This window comes from Salvelinus namaycush, chromosome 19 (assembly GCF_016432855.1).
Source record: "Salvelinus namaycush isolate Seneca chromosome 19, SaNama_1.0, whole genome shotgun sequence".
Taxonomy (NCBI): Eukaryota; Metazoa; Chordata; class Actinopteri; order Salmoniformes; family Salmonidae; genus Salvelinus; species Salvelinus namaycush.
The window spans coordinates 7,111,198-7,130,558 of NC_052325.1; the positions used below are offsets into that span (position 1 = coordinate 7,111,198).

The 19,361-nt window shown below is 44.9% G+C and overlaps 1 protein-coding gene across 2 annotated transcripts; it reads left to right on the top strand.

The window, feature by feature from the left end:
- Window positions 1-3,291: 3,291 nt before the first annotated feature.
- LOC120064117 (armadillo repeat-containing protein 8-like) lies at window positions 3,292-7,833 on the top strand. Of its 2 annotated transcripts, XM_039014475.1 has the most exons (7): window positions 3,292-3,380; window positions 3,641-3,790; window positions 4,012-4,107; window positions 4,710-4,805; window positions 6,507-6,600; window positions 6,910-7,003; window positions 7,071-7,833. In XM_039014475.1, exons 1-7 carry the CDS (start codon window positions 3,318-3,320, stop codon window positions 7,102-7,104), a joined length of 627 nt encoding a protein of 208 aa, XP_038870403.1. In that variant the 5' UTR covers window positions 3,292-3,317; the 3' UTR covers window positions 7,105-7,833. The 2 variants fall into 2 exon arrangements, with proteins under 2 accessions (XP_038870403.1, XP_038870402.1); XM_039014474.1 differs by having other exon boundaries at window positions 6,910-7,833.
- The last annotated feature ends 11,528 nt before the right edge of the window (window positions 7,834-19,361 follow it).

Here is a 19,361-nt window from a genome sequence, read left to right on the forward strand (position 1 = left end):
TGTTACCTAGTGGCAGACAGCAATACAACACTACTACTGTTACCTAGTGGCAGGCAGCAATACAACACTACTACTGTTACCTAGTGGCAGGCAGCAATACAACACTACTACTGTTACCTAGTGGCAGGCAGCAATACAACACTACTACTGTTACCTAGTGGCAGACAGCAATACAACACTACTACTGTTACCTAGTGGTAGGCAGCAATACAACACTACTAGTGTTACCTAGTGGCAGCAATACAACACTACTACTGTTACCTAGTGGCAGGCAGCAATACAACACTACTACTGTTACCTAGTGGCAGGCAGCAATACAACACTACTACTGTTACCTAGTGGCAGGCAGCAATACAACACTACTAGTGTTACCTAGTGGCAGGCAGCAATACAACACTACTAGTGTTACCTAGTGGCAGGCAGCAATACAACACTACTACTGTTACCTAGTGGCAGGCAGCAATACAACACTACTACTGTTACCTAGAGGCAGACAGCAATACAACACTACTAGTGTTACCTAGAGGCAGGCAGCAATACAACACTACTAGTGTTACCTAGTGGCAGGCAGCAATACAACACTACTACTGTTACCTAGTGGCAGGCAGCAATACAACACTACTAGTGTTACCTAGTGGCAGGCAGCAATACAACACTACTACTGTTACCTAATGGCAGCAATACAACACTACTACTGTTACCTAGTGGCAGGCAGCAATACAACACTACTACTGTTACCTAGTGGCAGGCAGCAATACAACACTACTACTGTTACCTAGTGGCAGCAATACAACACTACTACTGTTACCTAATGGCAGCAATACAACACTACTACTGTTACCTAGTGGCAGGCAGCAATACAACACTACTACTGTTACCTAGTGGCAGGCAGCAATACAACACTACTACTGTTACCTAGTGGCAGCAATACAACACTACTACTGTTACCTAGTGGCAGCAATACAACACTACTACTGTTACCTAATGGCAGCAATACAACACTACTACTGTTACCTAGTGGCAGGCAGCAATACAACACTACTACTGTTACCTAGTGGCAGGCAGCAATACAACACTACTAGTGTTACCTAGTGGCAGCAATACAACACTACTAGTGTTACCTAGTGGCAGGCAGCAATACAACACTACTACTGTTACCTAGTGGCAGGCAGCAATACAACACTACTACTGTTACCTAGTGGCAGACAGCAATACAACACTACTACTGTTACCTAGTGGCAGGCAGCAATACAACACTACTACTGTTACCTAGTGGCAGACAGCAATACAACACTACTACTGTTACCTAGTGGCAGACAGCAATACAACACTACTAGTGTTACCTAGTGGCAGGCAGCAATACAACACTACTAGTGTTACCTAGTGGCAGGCAGCAATACAACACTACTATTATTACCTAGTGGCAGCAATACAACACTACTACTGTTACCTAGTGGCAGCAATACAACACTACTACTGTTACCTAGTGGCAGCAATACAACACTACTACTGTTACCTAGTGGCAGGCAGCAATACAACACTACTAGTGTTACCTAGTGGCAGACAGCAATACAACACTACTACTGTTACCTAGTGGCAGGCAGCAATACAACACTACTACTGTTACCTAGTGGCAGGCAGCAATACAACACTACTACTGTTACCTAGTGGCAGCAATACAACACTACTAGTGTTACCTAGTGGCAGGCAGCAATACAACACTACTACTGTTACCTAGTGGCAGCAATACAACACTACTATTGTTACCTAGTGGCAGCAATACAACACTACTAGTGTTACCTAGTGGCAGGCAGCAATACAACACTACTACTGTTACCTAGTGGCAGGCAGCAATACAACACTACTACTGTTACCTAGTGGCAGGCAGCAATACAACACTACTACTGTTACCTAGTGGCAGGCAGCAATACAACACTACTACTGTTACCTAGTGGCAGGCAGCAATACAACACTACTACTGTTACCTAGTGGCAGCAATACAACACTACTACTGTTACCTAGTGGCAGGCAGCAATACAACACTACTACTGTTACCTAGTGACAGCAATACAACACTACTAGTGTTACCTAGTGGCAGGCAGCAATACAACACTACTAGTGTTACCTAGTGGCAGGCAGCAATACAACACTGCTAGTGTTACCTAGTGGCAGGCAGCAATACAACACTACTACTGTTACCTAGTGGCAGGCAGCAATACAACACTACTAGTGTTACCTAGTGGCAGGCAGCAATACAACACTACTACTGTTACCTAGTGGCAGGCAGCAATACAACACTACTACTGTTACCTAGTGGCAGCAATACAACACTACTAGTGTTACCTAGAGGCAGACAGCAATACAACACTACTAGTGTTACCTAGTGGCAGGCAGCAATACAACACTACTACTGTTACCTAGTGGCAGCAATACAACACTACTACTGTTACCTAGAGGCAGGCAGCAATACAACACTACTAGTGTTGCCTAGTGGCAGGCAGCAATACAACACTACTACTGTTACCTAGTGGCAGCAATACAACACTACTACTGTTACCTAGTGGCAGACAGCAATACAACACTACTAGTGTTACCTAGTGGTAGGCAGCAATACAACACTACTAGTGTTACCTAGTGGCAGCAATACAACACTACTAGTGTTACCTAGTGGCAGCAATACAACACTACTACTGCTACCTAGTGGCAGGCAGCAATACAACACTACTACTGTTACCTAGTGGCAGCAATACAACACTACTACTGTTACCTAGTGGCAGCAATACAACACTACTACTGTTACCTAGAGGCAGGCAGCAATACAACACTACTACTGTTACCTAGTGGCAGGCAGCAATACAACACTACTACTGTTACCTAGTGGCAGGCAGCAATACAACACTACTACTGTTACCTAGTGGCAGCAATACAACACTACTACTGTTACCTAGAGGCAGGCAGCAATACAACACTACTACTGTTACCTAGTGGCAGGCAGCAATACAACACTACTACTGTTACCTAGTGGCAGACAGCAATACAACACTACTACTGTTACCTAGTGGCAGCAATACAACACTACTACTGTTACCTAGTGGCAGGCAGCAATACAAAACTACTAGTGTTACCTAGACCGCTACATGATTGGTCGACAAACTCAACTCAGTAAAATTGTGAAATGACTTGTTTTTGCATGACTTTTTATGACTAAATATTAGCTGTCAGGTTGTATATGTGCCGTTTATCTTGACCAGTGGGAGAAAGTGTATGTGTTTTGTGTATGTCTGCAGCCTATCCTGGAGTCAGGGGTGATAGCGTTAATGTGCGGTCTGACCCAGAGTGACAGTTCAGCCCTGAGGGTCAACGGCATTTGGGCTCTCATGGTGAGTCCCCACTTTACCCCCTCTCTGTCTTGCTCTGCTCGCCCACTTTACCTCTAAAAAAGGTTGCATAACCAAACTTCCCAGGTTTCTTAGCAATCTTGGCTGGAGGATTCTCAGAATCAGTAGAGAATAGGCAGTGAGGGAAAGCTACAGCTGACAATCTTCCAACCAGAACTTTGGTAGTGTCTGTCGTTTTGCAACCCTAGTTTAGAAGGTGTCTGTCTAACCTACACCTTTTGTGTGTGTGTGTTTGTGTTTAGAACATGGCGTTCCAGGCAGACCAGAAGTTGAAAGGGGAGATTGTGAGAGCTTTGGGGACGGAGCAGCTTTTCCGTCTGCTCTCTGACCCGGACACTAACGTCCTGATGAAGACCTTGGGCCTGCTACGGAACCTGCTCTCCACACGACCTGTAAGACAGACAGACAGACAGACAGACAGACAGACAGACAGACAGACAGACAGACAGACAGACAGACAGACAGACAGACAGACAGACAGACAGACAGACAGACAGACAGACAGACAGACAGACAGACAGACAGACAGACAGACAGGCAGACAGACAGACACAGCTCTCCAAATTCCTTTAAAGACAAACTCTCTCTCTCTCTCTCTCTCTCTCTCTCTCAGCACATAGACCAGATCATGAGTTCCCATGGGAAGCAGATCATGCAGGCGGTCACTCTGATCCTGGAGGGGGAACACAGCATCGAGGTCAAGGAGCAGGTAGGAACCCCTCAACATACTGTAGGTCAAGGAGCAGGTAGGACCCCCTCAACATACTGTAGGTCAAGGAGCAGGTAGGAACCCCTCAACATACTGTAGGTCAAGGAGCAGGTAGGACCCCCTCAACATACTGTAGGTCAAGGAGCAGGTAGGACCCCCTCAACATACTGTAGGTCAAGGAGCAGGTAGGACCCCCTCAACATACTGTAGGTCAAGGAGCAGGTAGGACCCCCTCAACATACTGTAGGTCAAGGAGCAGGTAGGACCCCCTCAACATACTGTAGGTCAAGGAGCAGGTAGGACCCCCTCAACATACTGTAGGTCAAGGAGCAGGTAGGACCCCCTCAACATACTGTAGGTCAAGGAGCAGGTAGGACCCCCTCAACATACTGTAGGTCAAGGAGCAGGTAGGACCCCCTCAACATACATAAACCAATGATTGCGTGCCAAGTCATCGACTGTGCCGTTGGGCACCAGATTGCTGTAACATATGATGTGGGTAGCTGGTACGTAAAATACCTATCCAGGTGGTGTACGATCTGGCATGCGTCAGCCACGCCTGGGCAGGGGAACACGACCTTTAACTGCTCTCTCTATTTCAGACACTCTGCATCCTAGCCAACATTGCTGATGGCAACACAGCCAAGGAACTCATCATGACCAATGACGACATCCTCCAGAAAATCAAATATTACATGGTAGAGTCTCTTCCCTCCATGAGCCACTGTAGCAATACTTAATGGTAAAATATAGGTTTGTTCTCAAATTCACTGAACTCTCTGTTGCCAACCTTGATATTTGCATGTATCCACTTGGGGTAATGTTTATTTAGAACGAGTTTGACCATCTCTCTACATACAGTACCAGTCAAACATTTGGACAAACCTACTCATTCAAGGGTTATTCTTGTTCTTTACTATTTTCTACAATGTCGAGTAATAGTGAAGACATCAAAACTATGAAACTTTGCCTTGATGACAGCATCAAACTTTACCTTGATGACAGCTTTGCACACTCTTGGCATTATCTCACCCAGCGTCACCAGGAATGCTTTTCCAACAGTCTTGAAGGAGTTCCCACATATGCTGAGCACTTGTTGGCTGCTTTTCCTTCACTCTGCGGTTCCAACTCATCCCAAACCATCTCAATTGGGTTGAGGTCAGGTGATTATGGAGGCCAGGTCATCTGATGCAGCACTCCATTGCTGTCCTTCTTGGTCAAATAGCCCTTACACAACCTGGAGGTGTGTTTTGGGTCATTGTTCTGTTGAAAAACAAATGATAGTCCCATTAAGCGGAAACCAGATGGGATGGCGTATTGCTGCAGAATGCTGTGGTAGCCATGCTGGTTAAGTGTGCCTTGAATTCTAAATAAATCATGACAGTGTCACCAGCAAAGCACCATCACACCACCTCCATGCTTCACGGTGGGAACCACACATCCGTTCACCTACTCTGCGTCTCACAAAGACACAGCGGTTGGAACCAAAAATCTCAAATTTGGACTCATCCTACCAAAGGACAGATTTCCACCGGACTAATGTCCATTGCTTGTGTTTTTTGGCCCAAGCAAGTCTCTTCTTCTTAGTGTCCTTTATTAGTGGTTGCTTTGCAAGCAATTCGATCAAGAAGGCCTGATTCACGCAGTGTCCTCTGAACATTTGGTGTCTGTTACTTGAACTCTGTGAAGCATTTATTTGGGCTGCAATCTGAGGCTGGTAACTCTAATGAACTTATCCTCTGCAGCAGAGGTAACTCTCTGGGTCTTCCTTTCCTATGGCGGTCCTCATGAGAGCCAGTTTCATCATAGCGCTTGATGGTTTTTGTGACTGCACTTGAAGAAACTTTCAAAGTTCTTGACATTTTTCGGATTGACTGGCCATGTCTTAAAGTAATGATGGACTGTCATTTCTCTTTGCTTATTTGAAATGTTCTTGCCATAATATGGACTTTTACCAAATAGGGCTATCTTCTGTATACCCCCCCCCTACCTTGTCACAACAGAGCTGATTGGCTCAAACGCATTAAAGAAGGAAAGAGATTCCACAAATTAACTTTTAAGAGGGCACACCTGTTAATTGAAATGGATTCCAGGTGACCGCCTCATGAAGCTGGTTGAGAGAATGCAAAGGGTGTGCAAAGCTGTCATCAAGGCAAAGGGTGTCTACTTTGAAGAATCTAAAATATATTGTGATTTATTTAACACTTTGTTTGGTTACTACATGATTCCATATGTGTTATTTAATCATTTTGACGTCTTCACTATTCTACAATGTGGATAATAATAAAAAAATAAAGAAAAATCCTTGAATGAGTAGGTGTGTCAACTTGACTGGTACTGTATATGATTGACACATCTAAACCAAATACTGAGAACAGTTCTCTGTGGTGTCCTCTCAGGGTCACTCTAATGTGAAGCTCCAGCTGGCAGCAACATTCTGTATCTCCAACCTGATCTGGAATGAGGAGGACAATGAGGCCGATGCCATGACAGGTTGTTACATGCTGGGGGGGACTGCCTGGGTGTTAGCTAGGAAAGGGCTAGTGGTTTTGGTGGATGTAGTGGTAAAGATTGTGGATCAAGTTAATACAAATTGGAACCGGAGTGCAGATGAAGCACGGTCTGTAACATACACTAATGTATTTACGCTCCATTACATCCCTGGTTTTCATCTGTGATTCCACTCAACATTCCACAAGCTCTGTTATGTAATGTTCAGTGCTTTACTGTTGGACTTGGTCTCTGCCTCCGGGTCCAACATCATCCCCTCTAACCTTCCTACGTCGGTGTCTCTGTTCTCAGGCTGCCAGGAGCGTCAGGACAAGCTGAGGGAGTTGGGCATTGTAGACATTCTGCACAAACTCACCCAGGCCTTAGACCCCAACCTCTGTGAAAGGTGTGACACACACGTGCGCGCTCATTATGTTGTAGGATAGTGTACTGACTCTCTCCGTCTCTCTCAGGGCGAAAACAGCGATGCAGCATTATATGGTGTGACCCCACGGGAGCAGTCTCAGATTTTGTTGCCCCTAACAACACAACTAACAAACCAACCGCCTGCCAGGAGGAGACCTACCAGGAGACCTGCCTCCTTGCTGCCATTGTTTTGTTCTAATCTCCTTCACTTTAATCTTCAGTTTTTGTTTGGTTGCACAAAGACACCTTTTGAGCTGCAGCGACAGAGCCCCCTTCCTCATCACCCCAATACTGACCCCCATCCCAGCCGGAGACTTTAAGACAAGGTTGGATGGGGAAACGAGCACTTGCTGCTCACCAACAGTTACTGGGGGTAGGTTTCATTAGTATTATTTTTTTTATGCAAAGAGGTGAAGATTTTGTTTCTTGGACTTGATGTGAATGAAGAAAGGATTAGTAGTGTGCAGTACAGCAGCCAGCCATCGCAGCACAACGCCACCTTGTGGCCAGGAGGCCTTGGTACTTTTGGACTCGTTATGGAGGAGATGGACAGAAAGACGTCACAGAGCCGGGCTAAAGGGTCTGACGGACTAAAGGGTCTGATGGAGAGGGCAGGGTTGTGGGAGTATCGTTTCCTCTTGGTTTAATTTAGCTAATTATTCATTATTGATATTACTATTATTATTATTTGAATGGCTTTGTCACAAGAGGACATGTTTGGGTAAAAAAGACTGTTAATTTTTCTTTTTGTGTGTGCATACATCCCTCGTAAATATATATAAACATATAAATATATTTTTGGAATTCGTATTTTTCATCTCTTTGTTTTCTTCCTGTGTCTGATCCTGGTTCCTACAGTAAGTAGGGTGTGTGTTTCTATGGTGAGCAACAATGGGAGGATCCTGTTGTCAATAAAATATTTGTAATGTTTTTATTTAACCTTTTATTTAACTAGGCAAGTCAGTTAAGAACAAATTCTTATTTACAATGACGGCCTAGGAACAGTGGGTTAACTGCCTTGTTCAGTGGCAGAACCACAGATTTTTACCTTGTCAGCTATGGGATACCTGCCGCACCCCATAATGGTAGTAGATGGACTGGACCCAGATTAATCTTAGTCTTGGACTAAAAAGCACTTTCAATGGAGAATCACCATTGAGCATAATTCTTAGTCCAGGACTAGGCTTAACCTGTATCTGGGGAAACCGGCCGTAGAGGGTCACTATAGTGTCAGCGGGTGACTCTGACACTCTCTAGTCTGTTACCTTTCAGGAGGCTCTAAGAGGTGGAGGTACAGCAAAGTTGTTTATCAATGTGGGGCAGGTGAAAAACGAGTCCCAAGTGTAACAACTGAACGTGTGCATCAGTTGGAGGTTCACAGGTTATAAGGGTGTTACCCTGGTTGATTAAATCAACTTGGAATTGGGATGTGAAACCACTGAACATCAAGACAAAGAGTCGGGTACAAAACATTACAGAAGCGTGGATCTTATAAAACAACACTTTATTGTTGTATCGTGTTTCTGGTAAAGTTGGTAAGAGTTAATAAAATACATCTGAAGCCTGTCCAAACGTCTGGCAGAACAGTAAGCCCACCCCCTCTCCCCTAGTTCTGAAACGAGCACATTCCTCTCATGCAGTTAGCTGTGACATGCATTAACATCTTGACCCCTGACCCGCTCCCTTTGTGTGCCACTCCTCCAACTCTCACACATCTCCACGCATCCTCAGCCTCATCCTCACCCCGTTACAGAAAATAGAAACCAGTATCTCAATCTGACTGTGCCCCCCAAAACAACTCTAGTGCACCTAGTACACCGAGCACCAGACAACGCTAGTACAATTAGTCCTCTGACCACTTCAGCAATGTCTGAGCATTGTGTCTTTGTAGGATAAACCGGTGTCATCCAGAGGGTGACACTTAACCATGGGATGCAGATGATGCTGCGGACATGGCAGTTGTGTGTGTGCTTCAGTGGAGACTGCTGAGGCGAGGACGGCTCATAATAATGGCTTGAATTGTGTTTAATGGCTGGAATGGAGTGAATGGAATGGTATCAAATGTGTTTGATGCCATTTATGCCGTTCCAGCCGTTATTATGAGCCATCCTCCCCTCAGCAGCCTCCACTGGTGTGCTTGTTGGTGCGTGTGGGCTTTGATATGACGCTGTTAAACTGACGCTGAGATGTCTCTGGTTGAACTAGCGATGGACGAAAAAAGGCCAGAACACCCCAATCCAACAAAATATATTAACACACATTCTACATAAAATAAATTACTTTCAAAATAAAAGTGAGGTGTTCGTAATGGTCAATGGCTTGTAAATCACAACATAATCACCAGGTGTGGATGATATGTGCTATATGATGTGTTCGACTAGCAGTGTGTGTGTTCCAAGGAGAAGGCACGAATGGCTGGATGGCTAAAGCTGGAGTTGATGTGGGAACTCATTCACTGTACAGTCTGCTTTTCACTCATAGACCTACTGTATATTCCACTCACCCACCAGTATGCATGGCTTCTTAAACATAAACCTGTCCTCTGTGGCATACCGGCTCCCTCCCTTCTACCTCCAGACCTACTGCGGTGCTGTCTTCATGTTTTGGTGGGTTCCATGTGTTTTGTAGGCTCACTGATTGTCTTGTGTTGAATATGGCCACTTGTTGGAGGGAGAGAACTGATTGTGTGTGTCGGCTGGATTGGCACTTATAGGATGTCACATAATGTAAGACCACAGTGCAAGTGTGTTTGTACTTTGTGGAGATGTATGTAACAAATCACCCCCATATAACAAGTAGCAGAGAAACTCTGAAGAAATATGAAGTTGATGTTAAATTAACTCATTTGAAATCAGCCATGGTTGGTGTTCAAGCAATAGATGTTAGTATAATTTTGAAACCACACAACAGAGGTTGAACTAGAGTTTACATTCCCAGTCCTATATACTGTATGTGATGTCATGAAGGGGTGGTTGGTTGGGAACATTTGGCCAGGAGAGGAGTAGGGATGCACATTTCACTTATGACATCATGAAGTCCATAGACAGAGGAGGATATGTTGTAACATGACCAGAGTGCCTGATCAGAGTACTGTTAGAACTGGTGTCTTGCTACTGTCCTGGTGGTCTATTTTTCAGTGGTGCTATTGGTTTCCACCTATAGTCATTTTGATCTCTGACTGCCTGTGTGCCTCACAGGTTCAATGTTGCATTCTGGACGAGCGGGCTATGTACTCTCCTCTCTTCTCTTCATTCTGTCTCCTCTCCTGTTTCTTCTTGCATGTAATCTGCCTCTCTGTCACAGAGCTGGCCCTTCCTCGTCCATGTAGCTGATGTGCTCCATCATCTGGGAGCGTCTCTCCCCCCTCTCTCCTCCCCTCTCCTGCATCTCCAGCTCCAGGTGTCCTGCCTCCAGCCTGGTGCCCCCCTGCGTCTCCCCCCTCAGAGAGTCCAGGGAGAACGGGCCCAGGGAGAGGGTCGAGGGGTAAGGAGAGGGGAGGGGAGGGATGAGGGGAGTGGAATAGGAAGAGGGGAAGACCAACTTCAGCTTATGGTCTCCAGGCGAGGAGCTGAGTGACGGGGGAGCGGAGCAATGGGAGGAAGGCGGGGGCGTGTTGTCCTGGGAGGGGGGCGGTGGGAGCAGGCCCCTGCTGTGGCTGCCGGATCGTGAGTGATGGGGAACCTGGCAGGGAGAGCAGGAGGGGGAGGAGGAGAGGGACAAGGAGAAAGAGAGGGAGGGGGACATGGTGCCGGAGGCTAGGGTACATCTGTCCTGGGCAGAGGGAAGGAAACTGTTGCTGGAGGTGGTGTGGTTGGAGAGGTGGGGTGACCCCCCCATGTCTCCTGTCCCAGGGGAAGGGGGGTTGGAGTGGGGTAAGTCCTTAGAACTTCTCTCTGGGGAGATTGGAGACTGGTTCTGGGCTGGAGGCCTCTGTGGAGGGGGGGTTGGGAGGAGGCAACTTGGCAAGCCCACGTTCCCCGTGTCAGCACTATCCATGTCCAATAGCGAGCAGGACTGTGTTCGTTGGGGGTGGGGCGACGGGGAGCAGGGCGGGGCTGGAGGTGGAGGTGGGACCACCAGAGGTGTGTTGGAGGACGGTTTGTTGGCACTGCTGGGGGGTGGAGTCAGCATGGACGTCATGGCTGTCAGGATTGGCTGAGGCGCCACAAGGAGGAGGGGCCGGAGCAGACGTGCCATTTCGTTTAGCTCCTGGCTGAGATGAGAGACTTGCTGGGAGAGAGTGCTCATCTGTGGACAAGACGGACAGATACATGACTGACACTTGAGAGTTAGGGGTTTTACGTGTTATGGTACTGTGTGTTTATGTTGTGAGATTCATGGATCCTAGGACACCCTGAAAATCAACTACGACCTCTCACCTCGTCACTCAGCTTAGAAACACTCTGCTTGATATCTGACTGCTCCAGGATCCCTACACACACACACACACACACACACACACACACACACACACACACACACACACACACACACACACACACACAGAGAGAGAGAGATGTAAGTTCCTGTTAAAATACGTGTTGGAGAGTGAGAGCAGCAACAGACTAGTGGGGAGAAGATTGTATTTGTATTTATTATGGATCCCCATTAGTTCCTGCCAAGGCAGCAGCTACTCTTCTTAGAGTCCAGCGAAATTAAGGCAGTTATACATTTTAAAAACATTACAATACATTCACAACAGATGTCACAACATATTAAGTGTGTGCCCTCAGGCCCCTACTCTACTACCACATATCTACAACACAAAATCCATTTGTACCTGTGTGTATAGTGTGTATGTTATCGTGTGCCTGTGCCTGTTTGTGTTGCTTCACAATCCTCCGCTGTTCCATAAGGTGTATTTTTATCTGTTTTTAAATAAAATGTTACTGCTTGCATGAGTTACTTGATGTGGAATAGAGTTCCATGTAGTCATGGCTCTATGTCGTACTGTGCGCCTCCCATAGTCTGTTCTGGACTTGGGGACTGTGACGAGACCTTTGGTGGCATGTCTTGTGGGGTATGCATGGGTGTCTGAGCTGTGTGCCAGTAGTTCAAACAGACAGCTTTGGTGCATTCAACATGTCAATACCTCTCATAAATACAAGCAGTGATGAAGTCAATCTCTCCTCCACTTTGAGCCCGGAGAGATTGACATGCATATTATTGTTAGCTCTCTGTACATACAAGGGCTAGCCGTGCTGCCCTGTTCTCACCAATTGCAATTTTCCCAAGTTCCTCTTTGTGGCACATGACCACACGACTGAACTGTAGTCCATGTTCGACAAAACTAGTGCTGTTAAGAAGGTAGAGCAGCACTTTATTATGGACAGACTTCTCCCGATCCTAGCTACTGTTGTATCAATATGTTTTGACCATGACACTTAACAATAGTTACAGGGTTACTCCAAGTTTAACATGATAGTTTACAGGGTTACTCCAAGCAATTTAGTCTCCTCAACTTGCTCAATTACCACATTACTAATTTCAAGATTTAGTTGAGGTTTAGGGTTTAGTGAATGATTTATCCCAAATACAATTATTTTAGTTTTTGAAATATTTAGGACTAACTTATTCCTTGCCACCCACTCTGAAACTAACTGCAGCTCTTTAAGTGTTGCAGTCATTTCAGTTGCTGTGGTAGCTGACGTGTATAGTGTTGAGTCATCCGCATACAGTTCAAGTCTGAAGTTTACATACACCTTAGCCAAAGACAATTAAACTCAGTTTTTCACAATTCCTGACATTTAATCCAAGTAAAAATTCCCTGTCTTTGGTCAGTTAGGATCGCCACTTTATTTTAAGAATGTGAAATGTCAGAATAATAGTAGAGTGAATAATTTATTTCAGCTTTTATTTCTTTCATCACATTCCCAGTGGATCAGAAGTTTACATACACTCAATTGGTATTTGGTAGCATTGTCTTTAAATTGTTTAACTTGGGTCAAACGTTTCAGGTAGCCTTCCACAAGCTTCCCACAATAAGTTGGGTGAATTTTGGCCCATTCCTCCTGACAGAGCTGGTGTAACTGAGTCAGGTTTGTAGGCCTCCTTGCTCGCAAATTTTCTATAGGATTGAGGTCAGGGCTTTGTGATGGCCACTCCAATACCTTGACTTTGTTGTCCTTAAGCCATTTTGCCACAACTTTGGAAGTATGCTTGGGGTCATTGTCCATTTGGAAGACCCATTTGCGACCAAGCTTTAACTTCCTGACTGATGTCTTGAGATGTTGCTTCAATATATCCACATAATTTTCCTGCCTCATGATGTCATCTATTTTGGGAAGTGCACCAGTCCCTCCTGCAGCAAAGCACCCCCACGACATGATGCTGCCACCCCCGTGCTTCACGGTTGGGATGGTGTTCTTCGGCTTGCAAGCCTCCCCCTTTTTCCTCCAAACATAACGATGGTCATTATGGCCAAACAGTTCTATTTTTGTTTCAACAGACCAGAGGACATTTCTCCAAAAAGTACGATCTTTGTCCCCATGTGCAGTTGCAAACCGTAGTCTGACTTTTTTTATGGCGGTTTTGGAGCAGTGGCTTCTTCCTTGCTGAGTGGCCTTTCAGGTTATGTTGATATAGGACTCGTTTTACTGTGGATATAGATAATTTTGTACCTGTTTCCTCCAGCATCTTCACAAGGTCCTTTGCTGTTGTTCTGAGATTGATTTGCACTTTTCGCACCAAAGTACGTTCATCTCTAGGAGACAGAATGAGTCTCCTTCCTGAGCGGTATGACGGCTGCGTGGTCCCATGGTGTTTATACTTGCGTACTATTGTTTGTACAGATGAACGTGGTACCTTCAGGCGTTTGGAAATTTCTCCCAAGGATGAACCAGACATGTGGAGGTCTACAATTGTTTTTCTGAGGTCTTGGCTGATTTCTTTTGATTTACCCATGATGTCAAGCAAAGAGGCACTGAGTTTGAAGGTAGGCCTTGAAATACATCCACAGGTACACCTCCAATTGACTCAAATGATGTCAATCAGAAGCTTCTAAAGCTATGACAACATTTTCTGGAATTTTCTAAGCTGTTTAAAAGGCACAGTCAACTTAGTGTATGTAAACTTCTGACCCACTGTAATTGTGATACAGTGAATTATAAGTGAAATAATCTGTCTGTAAACAATTGTTGGAAAAATTACTTGTGTCATGCACAAAGTAGATGTCCTAACTGACTTGCCAAAACTATAGTTTGTTGACAAGAAATTTGCAGAGTGGTTGAAAAACGAGTTTTAATGATGCCAACCTAAGTGTAAACTTTTACTTCAACTGTACATAGACACACTGGCTATGCTCAAAGCAAGTGGCATGTCGTTAGTAAAGATTGAAAAAAGTAAGAGGCCTAGACAGCTGCCCTGGGGAATTCCTGATTCTACCTGGATTTTGTTGGAGAGGCTTCCATTAAAGAACACCCTATGTTCTGTTAGACAGGTAACTCTTTATCCACAATATAGCAGGGGGTGTAAAGCCATAACACAAGTTTTTCCAGCAACCGACTGATCAATAATGTCAAAAGCCGCACTAAAGTCTAACAAAACAGCCCCCACAATCTTTTTATCATCAATTCCTCTCAGCCAATCATCAGTCATTTGTGTAAGTGATGTGCTTGTTGAATGTCCTTCCCTATAAGCATGCTGAAAGTTTGTTGTCAATTTGTTTAATGTAAAATAGCATTGTTTCTAGTCAAATACAATTTTCTTCCAAAAGTTTACAAAGGCTTAGTAACAGGCTGACTGTCGGCTATTTGAGCCAGTAAAGAGGGCTTTACTATCCTTAGGTAGGGGAATAACTTTTGCCTTCCTCCAGGGCACACACTTTCTATAGTAGGCTTGTCATTGTTGATAGACAACAATAATTTTTTTCACCTCTTCCACACTTACTTTACGGATTTCAAAATTACAATGCTTGTCTTTCTTAATTTGGTCAGATATACTTGGATGTGTAGTGTCAGCGTTTGTTGCTGGCATGTCATGCCTAAGTTTGCTCATCTTGCTCATCTAAAGTAGTGGTCAATATCAGTGGGTTTTGTGATGAATGAGCACTCTGATTCTATGAATGAAGGAGCTGAGTTTTCCTTTTGGCCAACATTTCATTTAAGGTGCTCCAAAGCTTTTTACTATCATTCTTTGTCATTTATCTTTGTTTCAGAGTGTAGTTTCTTCTTCTTTTTATTCAGTTTAGTCACATGATTTCTCAATTTGCAGTATGTTTGCTAATCGGTTGTACAGCCAGACCTATTTGCCATTTATTTTGCCTCATCCCTCTCAACCACACAGTTGTTCAATTCCTCTTCACTCATTGTCTTAATTGTTGCATGCTTATTAGTAATTGGGATAAGCAATTTCATAAATGTGTCAAGTGCAGCGTCGGGTTGCTCATTACACACCACGGACCAACAAATATTCTTTACATCAACAACATAGGAATCGCTACAAAACTTTGTATTACCTAGTCCTGGGGATGGTTGACCACTGTGTACCAGCCTGGAGCTAAACTCAAACTTCTGGGATGAGTTCACACTGCTCTCTGTCTCAATACCATCCACAAACCTAGAAAGAGAGAGAGAGAGAGTGAGAGAGTGAGAGAGGGGAATAAAGATCAATAAACACACCAACATTGTTGTGGAGGAAGTTGAGCTCCATCAATTTAAGCCCTGCTTCCTCATCCCTTTTTCTCTCCCATTTCCATTTCTCCTCCTCTCTACTCCACTCTAAATGGGTCGTTTCACAAATTCAGTGCCTTTTGAGTGTAACTTGCAACAAATTTTCTTTTGATTTCACCTCATTTTAACATTCTATCATAAAGAACATAAAAAACTAAATTTCCCATCTCGAGATGTTAAATACAAACAATACTATATTAAGTGCAGGGTTGACCGTATCAGGGTTGACTGTAACATGGTTGAGGATTTAATCTTAAATCAGCCATAAATCCTCTTGTTACAGAGGGAATAGAAGTTTGTTATGTGGAACAAGACACCAGAAAATGGCCAAAAAGAGTAGAACCAGCTCCCCTGCTTTTACACTGTGATTTCACTACTAGATGTCCCATTTCTATTTTTTAAAGGAAGAGTTTCACCATATTGAACCGAGTTCAGTTCAGGTAACAGGGTTGACCTTAAAATGAGGGACAGACATTAATCACTAATCACATGAAATAAAGCATCTTCAGACATGACTTTGTCAAAGCAACAGAATAACTAGGACTTTACAATGACGTTGGGGAGATTTTTTGATTAAGTGGGTTGAAATCTTCCTAGAAGTGAAACAGGGTTGACGGAGGGACATGACAAAATGCAGAATTTTAGCACTTTAGCAAGCCTTTATTCATATAAAAAAATCTGATTTGATTGAATTCTCCATATGATCTATATTAAAGGGCACTTCATTTAATATAACAGGATTTTTAAATTCAATATTGGTGAAAAATGTATATTTTCGTGGAACGACCCATATGTTGCAAAACTTTGTGTGCGTGCATGCGTGATTTGTGTGTGTGTGTGTGTGTGTGTGTGTAGAATGACTAAGTGTGTGTTTTTCCTACCTTGGACTAAGCTCCAGTGGCACACTGCTGAAGCTGACCACAGGTATCTGCAGGGTGGGTGGGTGGGTGTGTTCTGGGGGGGGGCGGAAGGGTCGAGGGTGCAGCAGGGGCGAACGCAGGGGCGAGTTGAGAACCCTGGTCAGACGTCGAGGGGAACGGGGGGCACGCGACACAGAGCTCTGCTCTTCATCACCCTCCTCATCTTCCTTAATGGAAGACAGCTTCTTCACCAGACTTCCATTACTCTCCCAGTCCACCTGTGGAGAGATACATGGGGAGAGAGAGAGAGAGAGTGAGGGAATGGGAGGGGGAGAGCAACCAAGAGGGAGGGAGGGGGAGAGAGAGAAGTGATTAGGGTACATTTTTTATTTTATTTAACCTTTATTTAACCAGGTAGGCAAGTTGAGAACAAGTTCTCATTTACAATTGCGACCTGGCCAAGATAAAGCAAAGCAGTTCGACACATACAACAACACAGAGTTACACATGGAGTAAAACAAACATACAGTCAATAATACAGTAGAAAAAAATAAGTATATACAATGTGAGCAAATGAGGTGAGATAAGGGAGGTAAAGGCAAAAAAAAGGCAATGGTGGCGAAGTAAATACAATATAGCAAGTAAAGCACTGGAATGGTAGATTTGCAGTGGAAGAATGTGCAAAGTAGAGATAGAAATAATGGGGTGCAAAGGAGCAAAATAAATAAATACAGTAGGCGGAGAGGTAGTTGTTTGGGCTAAATTGTAGATGGGCTATGTACAGGTGCAGTAATTTGTGAGCTGCTCTGACAGCTGGTGCTTAAAGCTAGTGAGGGAGATAAGTGTTTCCAGTTTCAGAGATTTTTGTAGTTCATTCCAGTCATTGGCAGCAGAGAACTGGAAGGAGAGGCGGCCAAAGGAAGAATTGGTTTTGGGGGTGACCAGAGAGATATACCTGCTGGAGCGCGTGCTACAGGTGGGTGCTGCTATGGTGACCAGCGAGCTGAGATAAGGGGGGACTTTACCTAGCAGGGTCTTGTAGATGACCTGGAGCCAGTGGGTTTGGCGACGAGTATGAAGCGAGGGCCAGCCAACGAGAGCGTACAGGTCGCAGTGGTGGGTAGTATATGGGGCTTTGGTGACAAAACGGATGGCACTGTGATAGACTGCATCCAATTTATTGAGTAGAGTGTTGGAGGCTATTTTGTAAATGACATCGCCGAAGTCGAGGATCGGTAGGATGGTCAGTTTTACAAGGGTATGTTTGGCAGCATGAGTGAAGGATGCTTTGTTGCGAAATAGGAAGCCAATTCTAGATTTAACTTTGGATTGGAGATGTTTGATGTGAGTCTGGAAGGAGAGTTTACAGTCTAACCAGACACCTAGGTATTTGTAGTTGTCCACATATTCTAAGTCAGAACCGTCCAGAGTAGTGATGCTGGACGGGCGAGCAGGTGCAGGCAGCGATCGGTTGAAGAGCATGTATTTAGTTTTCCTTGTATTTAAGAGCAATTGGAGGCCACGGAAGGAGAGTTGTATGGCATTGAAACTCGTCTGGAGGGTTGTTAACACAGTGTCCAAAGAAGGGCCAGAAGTATACAGAATGGTGTTGTCTGCGTAGAGGTGGATCAGAGACTCACCAGCAGCAAGAGCGACATCATTGATGTATACAGAGAAGAGAGTCGGTCCAAGAATTTGTTCCTGGTTCTAAATTTCTTGAATGGGGCATGCTTATTTAAGATGGTGAGGAAGGCATTTAAAAAAAATAACCAGGCATCCTCTACTAACGGCATCCTCTACTCTATGGGCCAGGTCGATTAGAAAGGCCTGCTCGCTGAAGTGTTTCAGGGAGCGTTTGACAGTGATGAGGGGTGGTCGTTTGATCGCAGACCCATTACGGACGCAGGCAATGAGGCAGTGATTGCTGAGATCTTGGTTGAAAACAGCAGAGGTGTATTTAGAGGGCAAGTTGTTTAGGATGATATCTATGAGGGTGCCCGTGTTTACGGCTTTGAGGTTGTACCTGATAGGTTCATTGATAATTTGTGTGAGATTGAGGGCATCAAGCTTAGATTGTAGGATGGCTGGGGAGTTAAGCATGTTCCAGTTTAGGTCGCCTAGCAGCACGAGCTCTGAAGATAAATGGGAGGCAATCAGTTCACATATGGTGTCCAGAGCACATTCAACTATACGAAAGCATCAGATAGGTGTAAACTAAATAATATCTAATTCCTTCAGATTTTTCTCCAGAGTTAGGCTTTAGGAATAGGCTTTAGGAGAAGGGGAAGGGGCTAGATGTGTTTTTTCAGACCAGGCTAGAGGCAAGGTTGAGTGGTGAATGATAACGATCCACAACACAAGACCACAGTAGCCTAGAGAAGGTGCAGTAACACCACAGTACCAGTGGGAGGCAGACTTGTACCACTCTAGTCCCAGCTTCTCTCTATGAGTTTATGATATATCCATTCCTCACACACACACTTCCATCCATCCCTGCCCCTACCCCTCTCATTCATCCCTGCCCCTACCATCCTCACCCAGTCCTTCACTACCACCCTCACCCAGCCCTCCACTACCATCCTCACCCAGTCCTCCACTACCATCCTCACCCAGTCCTCCACTACCACCCTCACCCAGCCCTCCACTACCATCCTCACCCAGCCCTCTCCCAACCCTCTCACCCAGCCCTCCCCTACCCCTCTCACCCTGCCCCTCTCCCCCAGCCCTCCCCTACCCCTCTCACCCAACGTCAAATTAATAATACAACAATGTTCTCAGAGACAAACATGATTTCTAAAAGCCGAGGAGC